The sequence below is a fragment of the Barbus barbus genome (genome assembly GCF_936440315.1).
Source record: "Barbus barbus genome assembly, chromosome: 2".
Classification (NCBI taxonomy): Eukaryota; Metazoa; Chordata; class Actinopteri; order Cypriniformes; family Cyprinidae; genus Barbus; species Barbus barbus.
In genome coordinates, this window is record NC_136730.1 from 24394022 (window position 1) to 24418974 (window position 24953).

Below are 24953 nucleotides of genomic sequence, written 5' to 3' on the forward strand. Positions count from 1 at the left end.
AAAATAAAACGGGTGAAGAAAAACATCTAGACTTAAAGTAAAGAAGAGACCTAAGCCAGATCAAAATATAATAGACTTATTCATTTTGAGTTATCGCCAGTAATCAGCCACCTACACTGTCAGAAAAAAGGTACAGAAGCTGTCCCTGGGAATTTGAAAGGGTACCAATATATATAATTTAAGTACTAATATGTACACTTTAGATACAAATATTCAAATACCTAAAGGTGTACCTTCAGAAAGGGTACTGTGTAAGTGACAGATTTTGTGTCTTTTTTCTGAGAGTTCAGCTACTGCATGTCTGCATTCTACAAACTACATAGCACATTTTGTAAACCCTTAGCAACACCCTGGCAACCACCCACAGCACCTTAGTTTTCTTGTGAAAATGTAGAAGTCTAATTGTTTTTTTTTCGTCTATTCTTTTTTTGTCCATACCTAGTTCGCTGTCCACTGATCAGGGGCTGAACCTCATGGAGCTCTTAGCTGAGAGAGTCAGCCTTCATGTAACAGATTTTCTACAGCTCTCGTAAGTGCATGTGCACACACACACACACACACACACACATACACATACACATACACATACACATACTTGTTGAAGACAGTCTCATGCTGGTCGACACATTAATGGCACTAATGGAACACTCAACCTGTGGTTTTGTTTTGTTTTTCCATTTTGCAGTATAGTTTGGGCTAAGTACTTATTTTCAAGTGACAGCACAGTGATTATGAGTGTTTTCTGAATTCTGTGCATATAAGTTCAAGCTTTATATAAATGGTTCAGAGAGCGGGAGAGAAAGAAAGAATGCATCTTGGTGTGTGTAGGTGTGTGATATTCTGACCTGCCTGCAGAGGTAAACTTCAGTTCAATTACAGCACATTTTCTGATGATAATCAATGTTCAACAAGTGCACAGATTAAAGGCAGCTTTCTGCTTAATTGTTTGGAATGCAACAAATGCTTTCTGGCACTCTTGTATTTCACTGAGAAACTTGCTGTGGTTACATTTCACTCACACATGTAAAGGAAATACAAATATTAATCAATTACGAATTCCTTGCACTCCTTCTCTCACACACCCAGCTTTACTTGACTTCTGTTATTTAATATACATTGCACATACACATTCTCACCCTAACTAAAAACACAATTTACTTTATTTACATATTATTTTTACAAATCAAGTTGTCAACAAAATATATGCTGTACACACACATACACACAGAAAATCGCTTTATAGATCATAATTATACTACCAATCAAAGCATTTTTTCTCAAAGTTGCGACGGCAGCCACAGTACAATGCTGCCAGTGCGCTCACCACACACCAGCTACAGGTGGAGAGGAGAGTGTGATAGAGCCAATCAAATGGATGGGGATTACTAGGAGGCCATGATTGATAAGGGCCAGTGGAGGAAATTTGGCCAGGATACCGGGGTTACACCCCTACTCTTTACGAGAAGTGCCATGGGATTTTTTTTAGTGACCACAGAGAGTCAGGACCTCGGTTTAACGTCTCATCCGAAAGACGGTGCTTTTTACAGTATAGTGTCCCCGTCACTATACTGGGGTGTTAGGACCCACACAGACCACAGGGTGAGCATTGTATAATGTTACAGAATGTTCCGTTTTCAAACATATGCGGTTCTTTTGATTTTACTATTAATCAAAGAATCCTGAAATAACCAAAACAACTCTTTTTAATTATGATGATAATAAGAAATGTTTCTTGAGCACCATATTAGAATGATTTCTGAAGAATCACATGACGTAAAAGTAATGGCTGCTGGAAATTCAATTATGCCATCACATTTTATTAAAACAGAAAGCAGTAAAAAGTAGCAATATTTTACAATATTATTTATTACTGAACATAAGACACTTCTTTTAAAAACATTAAAAAACATTTTGCAGACCCAAACCTTGTTAACGGCATCAAGCATATATCAATTTATTAATGAAGGAGCATAATAAATACAAAATATTGCTAAAGACATGCTTTACAGGCCTCACTGAAATAGATAAAAAGTATAATATTTGTGTGTACTTGAGTGCTGTCCAGGTGAGCTGTGTCTTTGCGTTTGATTAATTTCCTCTCTTGAATAGTGCCTTATATCTATTTACACAGCTACCTGCTAATGTATCTTTTGTCATCTAATGCTTTTCATCTTTTCTGAGAAATAATGGAAAGGGAAAGGTGTACTGGATGATGTGCACGCTTATATAAAACATTATGTCATAATGTAATATGGCATTTTTGGATTAAAGATAAGACGGCTAGAAAAGTGGACAAGCAGTCTATACAGTGCAGAAGCAATACGATCATATAAGCAGTCAAAGATCAGGAAAATTCAGCACACACTCACGCAAACATTCGTACTCTCAAACGCGGTGCTGCCATGTTTAGGCTTCACACTGTGTTGCAGTTACATAAAGAGTCAGCGTAGCACCTCTCTGAACTCCAGACATGACGTAAGGGTTGTACTGTGTGCAGACAGTAGGGGGCACAGAAAAACACATACACACAATCGTGGATTTGCAATCAGACAGTCTTGTTCTCTTATACACATCGAAACATTAACACACTCGCATTCATTTACACTAATTCTACCTCTCTTTCGTTCTCTCACTCGCTTATGTATTTTTCTACAACTCACATATACACACACACACACACACACACAGTCTACCTATCATCTCCATCCAACACTCTCCCCCATGGTGCAAAAGGAGCTGAGCAGAAGCAGTATCGTTATGTTATGGCTTTCCTCTCTCTGTGTACTGGACGTTGGTGGCATTTCACTGATAACTTATCAGCACTGATGGTGTTATAAATGGGAGTCTGGACCATTGTGTTTATTTAGCTTTCACAGCCACTGTTTTCATCCAGAAATTTCCAGAAGCCAAACAGATGTGTGTGCTCCGGTATAGAGAGGAAAGCAAAAGATGGGTGAACATTGGTGTAGGGAAAATAAATAAAAAGAGTCATAATGTGTGTGTTTGTTTCGGGAATTATGTTTTTGTTGATATTAAAAAGCTCAAGTGCATGTATGAGGGCATTGGTAGCCAAACAAAACACCTTGTTCAGACCTGACTGTAAATAAAATATGTATATTATTAATTAAAATACATAACAATTTGCACATTAACAATATAGCTTCCTTTTTCAAAACTATTCATCTAAAAATAGATTACTGTTTTAGTAGGCTATACTGTTTTTCCTGCTCTGGATATTATTTTTAAAACTGAGAGCGCATCTTGATGGTTTAACATTGAGCTATGGCTTACAATAATTTAAAATATAATGAGAATAAAATGAGACATGAGATTCTAGAAGCTCTATTATTTTCCAGCAGATATCTGGGAGTCTGTGTGTGTTAATTCTACTGAGGATGCGAGGTTACCTTGGACTTGCTTTTGCCACCTGCTGACGTGTGAATGGGATTTTGTTCTGGTGACAGATTCATTCCTCCAGTCTTCCACCTCTCTCTCTCTTTCTCTTTTATTTTCTCCCCTCTTTTCTTTTTCTATCCCATTTTTTTTTCTCTCTATTTGTGACCCTCACTTCACCCTGGTCCGCAGCGGGAGTAGCTTCAGTGTTGTGTCCCAGATAAATGCATCTGCCTCAGAATCAGGAACCGGAAAGATCCCTTGTTGGACAACTGCATGTTTGTAAACTAACCATTCCATTCACGGCTTTAGTCATCTTTAACCAGTAAACAGAAATGTTGAACAGTAGCTCATCTGTGGGTCTGTGTTGGTGTCATGGTGGCGTGCCAGTTTTCAGATCCTTCTCTTCCTTTGCCTGAGTCTGTTTTTCTGTTTGTGAGGGGATGTGTGACGGTTTGTTTTAACTGTCATTTTTGAATATATTTAGCATTTTTAAAAATCATTTCCATTTTCTTTAAAGAAATAATTCACCATGAAATATTATACTTCACAGGATTCTCTGTTAGAATAGATAAATGAATGAAGATTGCTGCTGGGATCTCACCCAGACAGCTGTTTGGCTCAAACACAAATGCAATTTGTACGAAATGCCATCATGCATTTGCACAACATTTCAGGATCACCAATTCAAATTCTGCAAAGATATTCAAATCCAATGTTCTGAGTGTGTGAGCATTTTTTTTAAAAGAATGATTTCTTTTACTTTTTTACTTTTCCATTTAGACCCGTTTGCTGAATGGTGTTGATCTACTAAACATTTTAGACAACTCTTAAGAACATCAGGTTTCCCGTGAGGATTTATTTCATGGAGGAAAAACTTGTCAATTTATGTCAAAAGCAGAGAAGGAAGCTAACGGCACAGATCTGTTGTAAGAAAATTAACCAAAACGCAATACTCCCTAGTGATCTGCTGTTTTAACTGTGGTGTTGTGGTACTGCAGTTGACTGCGTCTGCAGCAATGTATTTTTTAAATGATAGAAAGATTATGTTCGTGACTCACAGCTGCAATAGTTTTGCTCATCACACTCACTGCATACTGGCGTTCTGTTAATCTCTTCCTCTCTCTTTTTCTTCTCTGTGTCTCTCAGAGTTCTGGGTCCAGCAGTAACCTTTCGAGTGAGCCCCAATGCTCGAAACATCAGCACAGCCCAGCTAGCCAGAGTGGCAGGTACACACAAACATACACGTGCACACACACACACACACACACACACACCACTCGTTCCGCTACTGCATTCTAGTTGCTATTCCGATCATCTCCTGACACATTGGGGAAGAATCCTCTCATAGTGCCATGACCTTGATTGCAGCATTAGTTATTTTCAAGGTTTAAACCCCCTTTTTACACACAATACGAATGTGCACACACACATTTACACATGGAAAAGCAAGAAATCAAACAAAATAGATATCAAATATGGTCTATTGTGAAATCACTGGTAAGTGATAAGCATAAGTCAATGCACTGTGCTGTTTAAGTTTCAATAGGAATTTTCTTTGTCTTTTGTCTGCTGGTGTTTTGCACCAGTGTTTTATTTTTTATAACGGGCACTGCAAATTATTCAAGTTTTTTGTGGTTGTTTAAGGGTGTAATAGCAGGGATACATCTTTCTTTGTGGTTCATGGTACTGTATATAATTGTTAGGTATTGATCAATACCATGGTTGGACAAAATTCAGATTGGACGAATTGAATTCTGATTTGACGAATTGGTCCCACCTAGAGGAATTTGAATTGGAAATACGGAAAGTGGAATTGAGTTAATTCCACTTTGTTTTAGTTATTATTTAGTTAATTCCAATTGTTTGGTTCCAGTATGCCCCCCCCCCCCCTCCATCTTTTCAAAATTAACTATATTATATTGAGCAAAGTTACATTAAACACTTTTATATTGTTACAAAAGCTTTGTTTCAAATAAATGTAGTACTTTTTAACTTCTATTCATCAAAGAATCCTGAATTTTTTTTTACCTTTTCCACAAGAAGCTGTTTTCAACATTGATAATAATAAGAAATGTAAGCAAATCAGAATAGAATGATTTCTAAAGGATCATGTGACAATGATAACTGGAATGACTTAAAAGGAATAAATTATATTTTAAAATTAAAATGTTCAAAACATTATTTTAAATTGCAATAACATTTCATGGTATTATTATCATGGTATCTTTTACTGTATTTTTTGATGAAATACATGCAACCTTGATGAACATAAGATAATTCTTTAAAAAAAAAAAAAAAAGTACAAATTTTTGAACGGTAGTGTATGTAAATTAAGTACAAATTTCTATAGCTGACAGTGATCTGTTTGTCTGACTGTTTGTAAGGCCTATAAAGCCTTTAAACTTCGACTTTAAATTTAAAGACAAGGATTTTTCAAGCCAACAGACAAATTCATTGAATTTGAATTGCTATGTGTCCTGATTGTTACCTCAATTTAAATGATATTTGAATAGCACTCTTAATTCAATTCTGAATGTTGCACAACGCTGGCCATAACAGCTTGATACTGACCATGCCATTTGATTGAAAATTCAACATTGCTGTCAGGAATTTATTAAATTCATAAACTGGAAAAGAATAGATTGCAGTCCTGCTTCCCCTTTTCAGTCACTGTTTTAACATTTAACACTCAGGATTTCATATTTGATCATTAATGCACAAAAGAAAGGGCAAAGAATGAAAGGGGAAAACAAAAGGAATCTGACATTATAAGGTCTGTATTCCCTTGATCCATGATAATTACTTCTAGGTAGGGATGCACCGAAATGAAAATTCTTGGCCGAAGCCGAACAAAATGAAACACTGGGCCGAAGGCCGAAGGGCGAATACCAAACACGGTTTTTCGCATTTTTCCCCCATGTAGGCCTATTTTGCCCTTTTTTTTTTCACTATTGCATAAATTAAATAGCCAAAATGTGCTTTTTACTGTTTTGTCCTGCTTTTCAAATAAGAAAAAACAATTACAAAGCAACAATTTAAAAATATTTACACTGAACATTTTTTAACATTCTATCAGACATTATACCAACAATGCACAATTTAACTTAAAATTAATAAGTTGCTGAATTAATATTTTTTGGCCATTTTTGGGACCCCCTTCTTGAATCAGGCATGTATTTTTTACTGGACAAATAAATGCAGCCTTGCTGAGCAGAAGAGACTTCTTTTAAAACATTAGAATATATTACAGATCCCAATTTGAACACTATGTGTGAATGTTATAATAAATGTATAGAGCTGTTGTGGTGTAATTATTATTATCATTATTATTGTCTTATTTTTTATTTTATTTTACAGAACAACAGTAAAATAACAATACTAACATTTATGAATGTTGATGGAGTTGTTGCTTTTTCTTAGATTTTATTTTGGCAGAAAAGATCTTAGTGCTTCTTTTTGTTGACAACAGCATGCAGATATTTAAATTATTCTCATTACGAATTTGGGAAGATGTTTGTCGCACGTATTACATTGTCACATGTCCTTAAAACAATGATAAAATTATTATTGAGCAAATGACGAGTAACAGTGTTTTAGCACAGATTTTCCTCGCTTTGGACTTTGAACCCTGGCGTCGAGAGCTCGTGCAGCGCTTTTTGAATGCAAGTTCGATTAGTATATTTATTAATCGTTTAAGGCCATTTCGTGATTTCAATCATCACAGTAAACAGCAACAGCCACCTCTTCCTCTTTTCATCATAGACATGAGATGCAGCACTAAGCAGTCTCTCACTGTCGGTGCTTCGTGCTTGTAATGAATTTTGCGTCTTGGACAGTTTTAAATACTTCTACACTGCAGACGTGTTTGTGGCATTAGTGCGCGCCTCTATTTAATCGCGTGACGTCATTGTTCGGTACAATTTATTTGGTCTTTTCGCTAATTCAACAATTTCGGTTGCCAAACATTCGGTGCATCCCTAATTCTAGGGAAAACAGATTTGTGTGAATTTGTCCCATGCCTGTCTGTACTTCCTGACAGACGAGATGAGATACACAAGGGAAAATATTTCACAAACTGGACCTGAAATACCCAATTGTTTTTTAAAAATAAAGTACTATGGGTATGTTCTGAAATGCTATCACAGTTTGACTTAGTCATTATGTGCTTTTTGTTTATTTCTCTTTGTTTATATCTCCCGCTACAAATAATTTTCACTAGCACTCATTGAAATAATGATATGCAGCCAACAAGCCAGTACATGAAGTGCATTTAATGAAAATTTTGATTTGATTTGATTTGATTTGATTATCAGTGTTTTGTCCTCAGTAGTAAATGCACTTTATTCAGTTCTATGAACAATGCATGAGTGTATTTGTTTATTTTTTTGGCTTGTTGTTGAAACCATGTCGTCCTTCTCGACCCTGTTCTGATTGACTCAATGTGAGCAAATGTGTTTGTGCATGTTAAAGCTTGCGCATTAAAGCCTTGACATCCAAGGGAATGTGCCTCAATTTTGTCCAATTGCTGTGGTGTGAATTTCGACTTTTATTTGTGTACGTGCGTCTACGTGAGTGTGTATATCTCCAGTCTCTCCTCCCTTTGAGAGTCTCTTGTAGCATGTTGAGAGAGTTAATGGCTGGACTCGTCAGACCCAAATGTCAGACAAAATGTTAAGTCAACATGATCAGCCGCTCTCACACGGCAGATAAATTATGAAAACCCTGGTGCCTGAATACCAATTTATTACTTTATTTAAACAGAGAGGATCTCTCCTCACACTTTATTACTGCTGTATACACACCGCTGGTCGCACCTAATCATTTATTCCAATTTTTGTGCCTTTGACATCACAGACACCCCTGAGGTATTTAAGCAACTTCAAAGTATTTGTGTTGAGCGGAAATATGGTGGAGTGTTGAGGATTATATTTAGGTTGTAACTGTTAATATGTGTTTATATGTCCATAATCCAAATCTTGGCTTTGCCTGAATCATTCCAGGAGCAATGCTTTTATGTTTAAACCCACAAAAACTGACTCGCTTATTTAACTGCAATATTCAAAGGATATTAGAAACTTTTATTATACAGTTGCTTGAATGAATTGATTTTGCGCCTTGTTAAATGTTCTCCAAAACCTGTAATATACAGTATGTGGCATAATTGGTCACTAGCTTAGATGCACTGAAAGGCATTAGTCTTTTGTGCATGTAAGGAGCTGTTTTGTAGTTCCAAATGACACTAGAACCACATGTACTGTTGACCTAAGCACATTAGAGAACATTGGATCAGCATGTTAGGCAGGATTCTTCCTTTGTATATAACCCCCCTCTATTCAGACACACAAAATGGAGAATGGTTTCACAGGGTCTGAAATGAACGTGTTCCACTAATCTAGTAGTATTCCTTTGGTTCTGCCACAAGCATCTGTCTATGACAGTAGCTCCCATGTGTTTTGTCTTTGTTGTTGTTGTTGTATGTCATACAAATGTGTCAACTTACATTTAATTCCTGTATTTCCCTTTCGTGGTCAATAAAGTGTGTCTGTCTGAATTTAATAATGTAAGATGAAAAGAATAAACAACTAAAATACCACAGCAGTTATTTAAAAATGATAGATGATGAGATGATGAGATATAAAGCTGATTGATGAGTGATTATCTGAAGAGGAAGGTGTTTGTATCCTTACAGACTTCACGGCAGTAGTTTATCACTTTTTTACTAGATGATTGTTTCCAATAATTGTGCATTCATTGTTTACAATAAATGTTCATACATTAATACATACCTTAATGATTATGAATTGTAGCTAGTCATATACTCCAACTTTGCACTCTGTTATGATCAAAGACTTGGGTGGGGAGCAGCAGCTCATTTGCATTTAAAGAGACATGCATGGAAACAGCCTGTTCCTGCTTACACTCAAAATAGGCATTTTCAAAATGATATAATAAATTATCTGTGGAGTATTTTGAACTGAAACTTCCCTGACACATTCTGGGGACACCTGATACTTATATTACATATTGTAAAAAGCGGCATAATAGGTCTCCTTTAATTGTTAATTAAACATCAAGCATTTGTTCATACAGTATTAATATATCAGAATGCATATACAAAGAGTAAATAATTTATCATTTTAGCAAATGATTTGTTTAAAAAAAGTATATTCCAAATTAAAGCCATATAAGTCAATTACTCATTTATCCTAAAGGTTGGCCATCCTTAAAATTCCTCAAATATATAAATAAAAAGTATTGCAATATTTAAAATATTGTCAGGAAGAAATCTTGCTGGATCAAATGGATTTATAAACCAATGAAGTGTGTATGTATGTGTGTGTGTGTGTATACACACACACACACACACACACACACACATACACACACATATATATGCACACAATAAAAAAACAAATATATATATATATTTTTTTTTTTATTAAATAAACAAATACATTGTAAATGGTAAATGCTTTATAGCATGTAGTTATGATAAAGTTTTGCTCTCATTCCTTTGATGCAGTGCACTCTTTCAAAAGTCATTTTGTAGTGTACTGTATGTCAGAGTGGTTCACGACACCTCATTTCTGTAACCATGGCTTCACAAACATGTAACCATTAATTTTCTCTGACAAAAAATAATCACTTCCTGCCAAGCTATTTCTAGTGGAGGAGCAGCAGTATAGATGGGTCGGCTTATATCCTGTAGGGTCTATGTATATGGGCAGGGATTTGGTATTCTGATGCAAAGCTGTGCTCAAGTCTTTCAAGCTGCTTGCAACACAGCAACTAACTGAAGGGCTTTATGGGGGGTCTGGGGTACATTCATTAGGATTGAGGAATCTGCTGTTGTACTCTATTCATCTGGAAAGAAAGCTTTGGACAAAAGACTGGATATGCTAATCCCTGCTTGGTCTCAAAACAAAAGATGAACCCCCTGCTTTATCTGTGTGTGTCCTTCACAATCATTTATCGGGCCATTGATTCATCCATAGTGTTGATGAAATAGCACCCTAAACTGCACGTGTCATCTCTCTCTAACATGCTTTCTTCCTACTATCTGCCTGTCACATTTAATTTCTGCTTGTCTCAGCAGAAGGTTGCTGGTGTTTTTATTTATTATTTAGCTTAATAATTACTTAATAATTGCTTAATTTGTGAAGATTATCATTTAATGACTCAATTACATTTAAGAAAAACTTTATTCATTATTCATCAACTTAAAGGTTATTTTAATCATTCAATACGAATTCATAGAATATTGCTATTATGAAATCCTTTCTAATTAAAAATATAGGCCAAATGTGTGATTCATAAAATTACATAGAATAATTTGAATAATTCATGTGTGTTTCTTTGACTGGTTATTTGATTTGTCTTTGATTATTAATTAAATAATAACTAAACTCTCTAAATGCACATACATTTACTTAGAATATTTGATTTTGTATTTTAAATTAATGACACCTTTTTAAAAAACAAATGATTCAAAATGACCATCTCTTTCATTGTTCTGTTTAGTTGAATTTTGTCTTTTTTGTTTGTTTGCCTGCCTCCTTTTTGTGGCATTCGGCCACAGAAGTTCCAGCGGGATGACTTACATATTCACAAAAATCATACAAACACACACACATATATATTCTGTTCATTTGTTGTTTCATGACATTCTGAAAAATGCTCTCAAGAGAACTGCAAGTTACATTTTCAAGAAGGGGCATTCTGCATCATCATTTGTCTTTTGGGTGAGATTTCATTAAAGTCTGTTGTACACTGGTGCATTTTTTATGATGCTCTGATCAGACGATATTAAACTCATAATGCTGCATATCAATCACAAGAGAAAATGCTCTCATCTAAATTCATATGCTGAAAGGGAACGTGCGACAGTGTAGATTTTCCTGTTATAGAGGCGCAAAGGCTTTTTTGATAAAACAGAATGCATTGTGCTTCAGCCACTTTAAAGTGGAATGTTTGTGTGGGAGGTGTGTTAGTGTGCTGAGTGAGGCAGCGTTTTTATAGAGTGGATGTGCTCTTCTGGAGAAACTCTGCTTCAGTCTCAGTGTTTCAGTGTAGTTGCTATATATGACAAAGCAAACACAGGGATACTTTAATGTGAGGCATATTCTGGTTTTGTAGATTTTAGGAATGTGCGATGTGGTGGGCATATCAGTATAGGCCTATAGTCATGACGTTTTAATGTTATTTTATCAATTTGATATTAATTTAAGCTGAATTATAGCCAGTGATCATTTCTAGTCATCTTATATTTCAAAACACAAATAAAATTACATGTTTACTCAGAAATGATAAGATTTTTTTATTCATGGCACAAAAGCAGTTAGTTTCTTTGTATATATATATACACACACACACATGCACACACACACACACACACACACACACACACACACATATATATACATATACATATATTACACACATATGCGTAATTTTTTTATCTTTTTTTATCAGGGTGTGTCAGGATAGAGATGACCACTCTTTGTCTGACCTTTCATATCTGCGGGGGAGATCTTGGGGGTCTCCAAGGGATTGCCCCCTGATGTTGCGCCCAGGCCGTGAGAACCCCGGATGGGTCAGAGTCTGGACAGGTTTAGGGCAGATGGAACATGGAACCCTGATGGTCATGTCCCACCAGGAAAACAATCAGAGACACTGTCAAGGCCATCTACACCTGCTACCACAGCAGAAATTAAGAAAGAGAAAGGGATAGCAGTTCATGTAACCGATAAAAAGAGAGAAAACCGAGAAAAGGTGACCAGTGTGCCAAAATAGGAAAAATATACTAAAGGTTACAGATTATAAGGAATCGTGACCTGAATTGCTATCGTGTCATAGGTCATGACCTTCTAGAACAATAATGGCCATGCTCTCAACTTTAACATAGGTCAGAGTGACAGTTTGCGACAGCCTCATTTATTCCTCTCTTAATCTTCCTCTCCTTGCGTCTGTTTAAGAGTCTGGTTACTTCATCTGATTTGTACTCCCTCAATCTCATGTTGTCTTTATTTTCCTGCTGACATTTCTTCACATCCATCCACATCTCTGACATCTCTGCTGTGTTTACTTCCTCACCCACTCATCCCTTTCTCTCTTGCTCTATCTATCTCTCTTTCTCTCTCTGTAATTGCAGTGGTGCGGTACAGGGGCTGCTCGTCTGTGCTCCAGCTGGGCAGATTAGCATAGATCTCCCACGCAGACACAGTTGACCTTCACTCCACCAAACACTTGTCAAAATGCCAGCCATAATTACCCTGGCCTCTCCAACTAAAGTAATGGCTTACATATACCTGACTCACTCTTTGCCACCAATTGGATGTGAAATGTATTTGAGTGTGTGTGTGCAATGAGATTATTATGTGTGTGTGTGTGTGTGTGTGTGTGTGTGTGTGTCAGAACATAACACCGACTGTGACGTTACCGTCAGGATCACTAATAGTTATGCCCCCAACATTTGCATATACCCACCCATGTTCTATGCCAGCTGCCAGCCGAACCATCAGTTCTGCAGGTAATGTGACGATACAAGCGAGGACAACAGCGAAAATGGCAGATCATGGAAATAAATGTTATGTTCCCATCAGGGATGGGTTGGTGTCTGTATTCAGAAAGGCACGGAAAGCAAATAACGCGTTCTAATAAAATAACACGAGCCATTAAAGGGACATGGTTAGCTCCTTGCTAGCGGTAGCCTGTTGCATTACAGTACATAAGATTGCACTTACCACATAAACAGAGTAAGGAGAGATGACTGAGGATGAGGGCGAATGATTTACAGATCCTGAGCACCACCGACAAGCATCTGATCTTGTAAAATGTGTGGTAAGTACTACCGCTCCATAGTATAAACAGAGTTTGTGCATAGGCAAATCTCAAAAGTGAAAGTGAAACTAAAAAGCGATCGTGCATTCGAAAGCAGCTTCAATGCCCAGCATATTAATAGCGGCTCCCTGATGCCCGCATTTTATTTACAGTATAATTACCCAACGATATAACTGCACGAGAAAGTATTGAAATATTGAAGTATTTTCCTGTTTCCTTCCTGCTGTGTGAGCTACTGAAATGAGTCGCACTGTGAAACAGCCAATCAGAGCAGAGCTCAACATTATTATTCATGACCGTTCCATATAAGGTAATAACAGACCATTTCATTCTAGGGAGAAATCCTAGAGTTGTAAATGGACATGTAAAACTGTTTCTGGAGACTTTTTGCCCTTATAAGCCACATACCTTCTATGTAGATATCAGAGAACAATTTAAAATATTGTATAAATGCATTCTATGGCACCTTTAAAAAAACATCAGTGGACATCAGTGGAGAAAGTGATGTTGTTCTGGTAGCTATTGACAGTATTCACTCTGGTCATGCTAACCAGAGTGAAAGTTTTGAGACTGTGTGTTCTGTGTGAGAAATCAACATTCCCTTGATCTTTTGACACGTAAGAGGTCACTGTATTATGAAGACATCCTGTAAGTTTCAGAACTCAAAACTTTCTCAGCAGTCTAAAAACAGTTTATACTGAAGGTAGTCTGCCAAAATGACAGCTTGTGGAATATACCAGTCTATGATGTAATAGTGTGGCTAAACCCCACCTGCTTCTACATCACTGCCTGTTTAGCCCCACCCACCGATTCGCACATGTAGTAGGTAACTGATGAGTTACAACTTTTTCACTTCGTTTTACTGCAGATTAATTTACTCTTCATTAACATGTAAACGATGACAGAATTTTCATCTTTGAGTGAAGTTTAAGTATTAATAAACCTCACACGTCTGGTGTTGTTTAACAACCATCAAGGCATGATAACTCATATAAGTCACCATAATGGATGATCATGCGCAATTATTGACTTTTAATAAATGAACAGATTTTGCCATCGTTACACTGGCTGTCAGGAAGTGTGTACACTTGGTGTGATGCAGTCATTTAATGTCTCTTCACGTCCTCATTAAATAGGGACTGAATCACAAGTGTTGTTTGGTGTTGACTGGCTTATGCTCATATTTTCGTAGCTTTTTTACACATTTGAAAGCACATTACACATTTGTCTTCAAAACAAAACTTCTGATGTAGAATGACACCCCACTGCCGCCTCTGTGAGTTTAGTTAATTCCTGCCCTTCTTAATTTGCCCTCTATCTCTCATCTTCCTTTTCTCTAATTCCCTCCTCCCCTGCTTTCTCACACGCCGTGTGTCTCTGCTCCCCTCTTCGCCTCCCACCCCTTTCTCCTTCTCATCCTTGACTGCCCTCCTTGGTTGAGCGCACTTGTGATCAAAAATTTCCCCTGTCTCCTCTTCCTTAACAGGCTGTGGGTGAGAGTAAGACAGAGGAACAGAGAGTGACAAGGTTTTCAAAATATACTAGAAATTTAAAAAAAGGCATAAATTGATCCTATTTATATTTGTGGACCCATCCTTAATGGGCAAGGCAGAGTCTCGGCTTCACCTGGATGTCACCTGTCAATCAAACGACACTTTGGGCACCTACTTTTTCTCTTTTTTGACTCTTGAATTTGACGGGTGAATAGAGTGTTTTTAGTGAGGTTAATTTGTATGCTACTGTCCTTATATTGTATGTACACTACCATTCAAAAGTTTGGGGTCAGTAAGATTTTTTTAATGTTGTCGAAAGAAGTCTCCTATGATTAAAAAGCTACAAATACAGTGAAACTGTAATATTGCGAGACATTATTACAGATGTTAAATATGACGCTAAGGGTTTCTTATTTAAAGCAACGGAGGACCCTGCAAGTCGAAAAATGACGCTAAAGGGGTACCTTGTGTGTCAAAAAGCGACGCCAAGTGGTCCTGACCAAGCTTCAATATGTGACGAATTGGAAGTGAGAACATGTTGAATTGAGACCTGGGAGTAAACGCTGGGTTTAACCCAGCATTTTTTAAAAGTGTGACAACAGCAGCATTTTAGATATGTGCTGTTTACACTAAGTGAAAATAGCCATTCTATTTACGTAATGTAAAGTAGCAGATCTTTGCAATAAGTCTAAATAGTAGCTAATTAGATGCTATTTATACTTATAATAGTGGCAGATCCTATGTGCACCTCAGTATTGTTGTTCATTAACGATGATTAATGATGATACCCAGATTTACCTAGCCTTATCTCCAAATGACTATAGCCCCATTGACTCCCTCTAACAATGCATGGATGAAATTAACAGTTGGATGTGCCAAAACTTTCTTCAGTTAAACAAGGAGAAAACTGAAGTCATTGCATTTGGAAACAAAGATGAAGTTCTCAAGGTGAATGCATATCTTGACTCTAGGGGTCAAACAACTACAAATCAAGTCAAAAATCTGGGGTGATTCTGGAGACAGACCTTAGTTTCAGTAGTCATGTCAAAGCAGTAACTAAATCAGCATACTATCATCTCAAAAACATTGCAAGAATTAGATGTTTTGTTTCCAGTCAAGACTTGGAGAAACTTGTTCATGCCTTTATCACCAGCAGGGTGGATTACTGTAATGGTCTCCTCATCCGCCTTCCCAAGACCATTAGACAGCTGCAGCTCATCCAGAACGCTGCTGCCAGGATTCTGACTAGAACCAGAAAATCTGAGCATGTCACACCAGTCCTCAGGTCCTTACACTGGCTTCCAGTTACATTTAGGATTGATTTTGAAGTTATTTTACTTGTTTATAAGTCAAGTTCAAGTTCAAGTTCAAGTTGAGCTTTATTGTCATTCCGCTACATGTGGGGACATACAGTGGAACGAAATGTCGTGTCTCACAGGACCACGGTGCTACATAAATACAGACATTACAACAATGAAGTAAAAAAAACACTATAAACCTATACACTACTAACAGATTTAACTATAAGTATACTATATATAAGTATTTACCCTATACAAACTAAAAGGATAAAAAATACAACTATACGAATGCTTCACATAAATATTACCCTATACAAACTAAAAAATAGAAGATAAAAAAATACAAACTATACGAATGCTTCACAAATACTGTACATGTGCAAAGAGAGACATTTGAGTCAGCAGCTGGTTGGGGAACAGTGCAGGATGATTTGTAGTGCATGAGCATGTAAACATACATATATTGCTGAGTTTTTTGTGAGATTGTGCACACGCAGCAGTGTGTGTAAGTGTCCATAGTGCACATAGTGTAAAGTGTAAGTGTCCATAGTGCACATAGTGTAGAGTGTGAGTGTCCATAGTGTAAAGTGTCCATAGTGCACATAGAGGAAAGTGTCCATAGTGTAAAGAAAAATAAGAATAAAATAAATAAAAAAATAATTAAAGTTCCATACAGTTTTTCTTTGGTGTGGTAAGGTTTGGGGTGGGGGGTGGTCCATGTTCAGGAGGTAGGGGTTTGCATGGGGTTTCAGAGGGGGGCGGGGTGGTTTGAGTTCAGGGCTCTCACAGCCTGAGGGAAAAAGCTGTTGAGCAGTCTGGCGGAGCGGGCTCTGATGCTCCGGTACTGTCTTCCTGATGGTAGGAGCTGGAAGAGACTGTGGGAGGGATGGGTGGAGTCCTTCACGATGCTGTTGGTTTTGCTGGAGCATCGTGTAAGGAAGATGTCCAGGATGGAGGGGAGAGGGGCACCGATGATCTTTGCAGCTGTGTTCACTGTCCGCTGGAGGGTCTTGCGGTCAGCAGCACTGCAGTTCCCGTACCAGACAGTGATGCAGTTGGTCAGCACACTCTCAATGGTGCCTCTGTAGAATGTGGTGAGGATGGGTGGAGGGAGACTTGCTCTTTTCAGCCGGCGGAGAAAGTGTAGGCGCTGTTGTGCCTTTTTGGAGAGTGACATGGTGTTGGTGGTCCAGGTGAGATCCTCTGTGATGTGCACCCCCAGGAATTTAGTGCTGCTGACTCTCTCCACAGTCGAGCTGTCGATGGTCAGTGGGGGGTGGTCAACGGAGTTTCTCCTGAAGTCCATCACAACCTCCTTTGTCTTCTCCACATTGAGGGACAGGTTGTTAGTGCCACACCATTCAGCCAGCTGTGCCACTTCCTCTCTGACTGACTGACTGAGGTCTTCCAGTTAGAAAGTCCAGGATCCAGTTACAGAGGGAATTGTTAAGGCCCAGCAGGTTTAGCTTATTTATGAGCTGTTGTGGGATTATTGTGTTGAATGCCGAGCTGAAGTCAATGAACAGCATTCTAACATAGGAGTCTTTATTTTCTAGGTGGGTAAGAGCCAGGTGGAGGGTGGAGGAAATTGCATCGTCTGTAGAGCGGTTTGGACGGTATGCAAACTGGAGCGGGTCGAGTGTGTTGGGGAGGCTGGTTTTGATGTTATGCATGACTAGCCTCTCAAAGCACTTCATCATGATTGGAGTCAGTGCTATGGGACGGTAGTCATTGAGACAGGACACAGGTGATTTCTTTGGTACCGGTATGATTGTTGTGGATTTGAAACACGTGGGGACGACTGCCTGACTCAGCGAGGTGTTGAAGATATCTGTTAGGACATCTGTCAGCTGTGCAGCACAGTCTCTCAGAACACGGCCAGGTATGTTGTCAGGACCCGCAGCCTTGCGTGGGTTAATCCTAGATAGGGTCTTCCTTACGTCGGCTGGAGACAGACAGAGCGCCCGGTCGTTGGGAGGTGTGGGCAGTTTTTGTGCAGGTGTGTCATTCTGCATTTCAAACCGTGAATAAAAGTGGTTGAGTGCATCGGGGAGGGATGTGTCCTCATCACAGGCCTGTGGCGGGGGCTTGTAGTCTGTGATGGTCTGAATGGCTTGCCACAGGCTCCGTGTGTCTCTGCTGTCTGTGAAGTGGTTGTTGATTTTTTGGGCATATGACCGTCACTCAATGGCCTAGGACCTAAATACATTGCAGATATGCTCACTGAATATAAACCGAACAGACTACTCAGATCATTAGGATCGAGTCACTTAGAAATACCAAGGGTTCACACAAAACAAGGGGAGTCCGCTTTTAGCTATTATGCCGCCCGCAGTTGAAACCAGCTTCCAGAAGAGATCAGATGTGCTAAAACATTAGCCACATTTAAATCCAGACTCAAAACTCATCTGTTTAGCTGTGCATTTGTTGAATAAGCACTGTACTATCTCCGAACTGACTGCACTGTATTTTATGTATAATCATTTTCTAGTTTTAACTGTTTTAAATCCATTTCTATATAATTTTAAAATTCCTTGCTTTCATTTTTATTTTTAATTCCCTCTTTTTATTGCTGTAATTATTATTTTTAATGACCTTTTCCTTTTCTTTTATGTAAAGCACTTTGAATTACCACTGTGTATGAAATGAGCTATATAAATAAACTTGCCTTGCCTTACGGACTCGAACCCAGTCGATCATATCGTACACTACTCCCCAGTGCATTACTCTCATACCCACCCCACTGCAGACACTGAATAACACTGTCCAATGAGATGAAATGAGCATGACACGAGTGTGTTTATTCTCGACTTTTTTCTAGAAATTTTACAACTTTTTTCTTGTAATATAATGTTTATTCTCAACATTTTATTTCGACTTTTTCTCAAAATTTAACTTTAACCTCGAGATGGTTTTATTTTTTTATTATTGCTTGGCCCTAATCCTTTTCCATAGGGATCAGTTGGACTGCATTATAGCATTATATTTTGCAAATAATCAGTGTCAGTACTTGAGTTTAGATTGAGATTACAAAAACATGAAATATAAAAGAAAACCCTTCCATAACCTGTGATTACAGATGAAAATATGAGCCAGTTATGTTATATAGCCAGTTATATATATATATATATATATATATATATATATATATATATGTGTATATATATATATATTTTTTTTTTTTTACCATCAGCTCCATCTTGTTAATTTGAACCTGTGTCTGGCTGAGTTGTCGGTTTCAAGACTATAGCTCTGTGCTATCAAGTAATCACACTGGCGGTGATTTTGAGACATTATGCAAGCCTTTGATTAGGTAGCATGCTGTCCTCTGTGCGCTTGGATATGTGTCTAGGCTTTTCTCACAGTAAAAATCCTGAGTTTGAAAGAGTGTGAAATTTGGGCCGTGATTACAGCAATGTCAGGACGTGCCGTACTCTGGGCATACTGTATGGCATCTCGATTAGGGCTTGGGTTATTTGTGCATGGAGCTTTATCCGGCTTTGAAACTGAGAAGTGAAGTGAAGGAGAGAAAGATTTTATCAGCTCTGTGATCTTTTCTGTGTCATGGTCTGTTCACACCAAATGCGGCATAAATCGTTGACCGAAGATCTGTTTACACCAAGGCTGAAATAAATAGTCACTCGCCTACATGAAACTAAAATTCACTCCTGTACAATAGGTGGTGCTGTTTGAGAAACCACACAGAGCAAGCAAGAAAGTTGAAAACTTTGTCCTGAACTTCTTGACTCTAATAGGCCTGCCAATGCAGACATATTAATATGTGAGATTAATTCAATGTTTTAATGCTTTTTCTTAATTGTTATATTGTCTCTGTTCTGCACTTTAACATACAAAATCTGTTTTTCTGAGAGCATCTACACCTGTCCTGTGTCTTTGTATTTGCACATAAATTTTACTACAAGTGTAGTTCTCAATCGCATTCTGAACTAAACAGTTATTTTAAATAAGGTACAGTGATACTCATTTAACATATTCAATAACACCAGGTATAAGGTACCTCAGGACCGTCTTCTACTACAAAATAGCATTAGCACTACTAATATAGGCGACTGTGTAGAAGCATGACCAAAAGCTCATATCTTATTGGCTTTCATGCCTGGTGTGAATAGGTCAATAGGAATCCTTTTTTTTTATGATCTCAGACATGTATATATAGCAGTCCTACACAGCTGATTCAAAACGTTCCACTTTCTTGTACCATGTGTTTTACGCATTCTCATTGATATCTCTCAAACCGTTGGGGTCCAGACGAGGCAGTCCCAAGTCTGGGCAAGGTGGCAAGGCGGTAAGCGCTCACTGTGTCAACACAGATTTGTGGAGAGGAACTTCAAAACAGTGGCAGCCAGTTCGACAGCCGGCCTGAGCTCTAGTGTATTGGTGGAGGCTCTGCCCGTAGATGGGGATTAGGAGAATGTGGGCACTGTTTTTGTTTGCTAATTCCCCCAGCGAGGTATTTGTGGAAAACAAGCATGAATAATATCAAGTGATTTGGGCTTGATGAAGACGAAAGTGTTGGCAAGTGTGAGAGATTAAGGAAAGTGACAAATGAGACAGGCTGTCAAAGAGAGAGAGACTACACACTGCTCTACTGAGACTAAGCAAAGTTAAACACAAACATTTTTTTTAAAGATTTTACCCATGATGCCCCAATCCATACCAATAAGGTTTTTTCTGATTACAGTATGTAAAATAAAGCTGTTTTATAATGGTTATAGAGGTTTTATGTGACAAATGTAAATATCAATGTCACCTTTTGCTATAAATTTAGATGCATTTTGCAGTATAGTTCTAATTCATTTAGTTCAGTTGATATTTTAGATAGTCACTGGTCACAATTTCTGCTAGTAACTAGGCAGTAAGCCTACCTTACAAAGGGACATTTTACAACTGTCATATCCACACTCAATAATTCTCAGTGCTTCTTCAAGTCTTTTTAATTCCATTAAGTGTTATCACAGATACAAAAACCAATGCATTGTTTTTTGTTTTGTTTTTTCTAACATGAAATCCAGTGGAAAGGTTTCATAGTTTATATTTAGAAACTATTTTCCTTGAACAGTTTATTTTATTTTTCTGTTGGAATCTTTAGACATCTTACGATTCGATTAGGTTCCGAAACCTTGATTCTTTTTTATGTATTATTTTTCTGTGCATTACAGGTGTGTTCTCATGATTTTATCTGATTATGATATAAAGGGTAATGATTTGATTACAAAACAACTCTCAGTGCATCTTGTCTTTTAATATTTTTAGCAGTAACACTTTTTTAACTATTTAAATTACTTATTAAGGACATCATGGCAGATCCAATAGGCTGCATTCACACTAATGCACAGATTTATTTTGATGTTTCAGATGTTTTGTCTCATCTGTTTCCCTGAATAGTACAGAATAGTAAAGAAATGACAGGAAAGTATCAGGCGGAGAGATATCATCATGTATGGGCAAAGGACCTCGAGACAGGAATCAAACTCAGGTCACTATGAGCACAATTACGCTATACATCGGCACACTAACCACAAGGCTATTGACGCTGGCAAATTTGAGCATTATTTAATTTTTAGTGAATATTTATTGAATAGTTATGAAAAAGAGAGTTTCTGTATATTTATTTGATGTACTGTATTTTATTTTCTAAGAAAGTTTATTTTTTTTCTTACCAGGAATAGGATATTGATAGGCCTTAAAGCTGACCTCAGCATAAAAAACATTGACTTCAGGATCCCACCATTAGGAAAGTATCTATCATTAATTATTCAGCCACTCAAAAATTCAGTCACGTTGAACAGGTTCTTGTCAAATTGATATTCATTATCTGTTTCTATAAATCAGCATCTGCATCCAGTAGTACTCGAGCCACCACACAAACGATAAGAATGAGGATGATTGATAATATTAAATGTATTTATTTAATTATTTTGTTTCTTTTATAAATATTGAATTCCCCCACATTTGCATGACAAATGACCTTGTGCAGTAATCCTTCTGTATTATCACACAGCGGATAAACATATTCAACCCGGCATACGTTTTTAAAAATCCATGCACAAAACATAATAATGGTTACACTCACATCATTAAGGGAAGAGTTTCACGGTAAATTATCACCACATGACACATGAAAATGATTCATTCATGCTATGGTGGGAATCTGAGTCCAGCATCCAGCTCCACAGACACCACAGTGTGAGTGAATTAAATGAATAACAATGACACTCAGAAAGGTTATCAACCCCTGCTGTAGATAAACACATGCCTGTTCTTTGTTTCATATCAAAACTAGTACTGTTTAAGTCATGCTTGAGACCTTATTTTGCCAATATTTTCTTTGCATTTCTGTATTTGTCAAATCTGTGCCAAATATTATGGTTACATCCTGTTTTAAGGTGAAGTTGTTCTCTTATGAGTGAACTACATTACTATAGTGTGAAGGTTAGCATTAGGGTTTGGTTTAGGGTTAGTTGCTTGTAATTATCCATAATTTATTAAATTGGCTTGACCAACTTAATAAATTACCCTAGCAACCGCATAGCAACACCCTAGCAACCACCCCAGTGGTCACCAACACAAACTCTAAACTCAACCCAGATCTTCAGACTGATCTGACTCGGGTTGCTATCAGTGGCGGATGCAGAATGTGACAGATGGGTGGGCCTGGATTAAGTCGAGGTGGGCCTGGTGTTCCGAAATCAAGGCTGGGTTTCCCGATAACGTTGTCTCTTAGCGCGCTACGAAGACTCTTAGGGGCTATTCACATATCGCGCCTAAAAACGCGTGGAAACGCGCCGCTTTCTCTTTTTTTCCAAAGCGCTCGGGCGCTTGCGCTGCAGAGGCATCTGTCGTTGCTAAGCAATCATCAGCTGCGCTCTCCGTTACAACAAGGAAATTTCAGCAATGGATTTCCAACACCGAAAAACACTTGCTGTAACTCTGTTACAAGATTTATTTACTAAGAAAAGTAAACGCCGCAGTGTTTGGGTGCACCCCATACTTCAAAAACACTGCTGAGGTTTCAAAGTAACGGAAACGGTGAGGAAGCTGATTGGTTGGTTCTTGTCACATGACCTGCGGTGCGCTTGCGGCATTCTGAAAAGTCGAGATGTTTTTATCTCGTTGCGGCACGGATGCGCCTGGAAAAAACGAGCGCGTCGCACCGCGACCGCGTCGCTTCCATTATGAGCCCGCATACCGCGCGTCTCCATTTGAAATAACGAACTTGAGCGCACAAAAGACGCGATATGTGAGCGGCCCCTTAAGGTATAACTTATAAAGGCATACCATTTCTAGGCGTGTTCCTCGAACAATACATTAGGAAGCTGCTTAAGATATACCTTCTTACGTGCGACTCTACCAGGTGCTGTCCGTGGTGATAGTGCTGAATTGGTTGATATCGATTCCACGGCTCCAGAATCAATTATTCTCTGATGCACGGGCTGCTTCACTGCGTTATGTGAGAAAGCGGTGTTCTTTATAAAATAATCACTTCAGAAATATTTGAAATTGCATGTATTAGGATAGCCTAGCCTACATATTTTAAAATTGTATCATATATTGCTGCCACAATAACCATTTCAATTTTTTACGTGCTTTAATCTTCTAGTTCACATTTCTTGTTTGTTGTGGTGAAGCTGCGATGAAATATTGTTCTTGTAAATACTTTCCAGCATTTCAGTAAAAAAAAAAAAAGTGTAGCCTAAATAAGAAGGTTTCGGGAAACGCTGAAACCTTGAGTCCTCTGACGTTACTAGGTGCTGTAGCCATTAAAGAAAACGTATTTAGGTTCATATATTTGTTCAATATTATAATATATGTTTTTATTTATTTAATCTATTTTGGTTATGAAAAGTGAACACTGAACAGCATTATAAGAGGCGCAATATGACATGGTCAGACATGATTATGACCACTTCATAGGTTTGTTTTGTAGAAAGACTTTCTTTAAAGTGAATTTCATTTTGTATAAATTGTATCTTAATTTTAATCAATTTTTCATCAACCAATTGCCTGGATTTAATGAATAAGAAGCAAATATACCAGACAATATAATCATGGAGGCGCCCCTGCAGTCACTTGCACTGCACGTTAACTGGAGCGCATCTCATCCTAACTTAACCAAACTCAGTGTATGCCTCACACAGACATGAGAAATACATCAAATGCACAAAGCTTGAAATGTCTTTAAACAAAATAATTCAAAACGAAAAAAAAAAATTAAGGTTATAGCGTGGTGTTATTCAAAATACATTTTCCACTTGTCTAGTTCAGGGTGCTTGCAAGAAAAATTCTCAAAGTGATCATAGCTGAAAGCTGCTCGGGAATACTTTTCTCATTAGAACCATACTGTAACACAATGAAACATACAAACTGCTTTATAATGGTAAAAAAATTAGTGAGAGTAACTTGTTTGGCCATACTAAGAAAAATCAAGATACCCTAAACTTCTAGCGAACGTTATAACCGTTGGTTGTTCGCGTCATAGATGGTTCGTGCCAGATTACAACAGAGCGTGCTACGTTGATGTTGCATTGACCAATGAAAACACGTCACCAACACACTTAAATTTTAAAGTTATCCAGCTTGCTTATAATTTAACTGTTTTTAACATAACATGTTCTAGATGAAATACACCACATAAAGTAGTATCCATGTTTAACAATACAGAGTAGTATTTTATTTTATTTTTTTATTTCTGATTGGGCGAGCCAGCTGTCAATGTGGGCGGGCCCAGGCCCGTCCAGGCCCACCCACAGCTCCGCGCCTGGTTGCTATATCTTTTCTAACAGATTGGATTTACGGTTTTCATGAAAATGACGAATAAAACTTGGAAAAATCCCATAGACTTACAATGACGGAATGTTCAAATGAGCCAAGACTATTCAAACTCCAACTGTCAAAATTCAAA

At 37.7% G+C, this 24953-nt stretch overlaps 1 protein-coding gene across 1 annotated transcript in view; it reads left to right on the forward strand.

The window, feature by feature from the left end:
• LOC306881368 (receptor-type tyrosine-protein phosphatase N2-like) overlaps positions 1–24953 on the forward strand; it is a gene marked incomplete at its 5' end in the record, with an annotated part of 177308 nt that overhangs the window by 46598 nt on the left and 105757 nt on the right. The window contains 2 exons of the mRNA XM_079435448.1: positions 443–529; positions 4543–4622. Of these exons, the coding sequence (XP_079291574.1) occupies positions 443–529; positions 4543–4622 (167 nt within the window). The remainder of the gene's footprint in view (positions 1–442; positions 530–4542; positions 4623–24953) is intronic.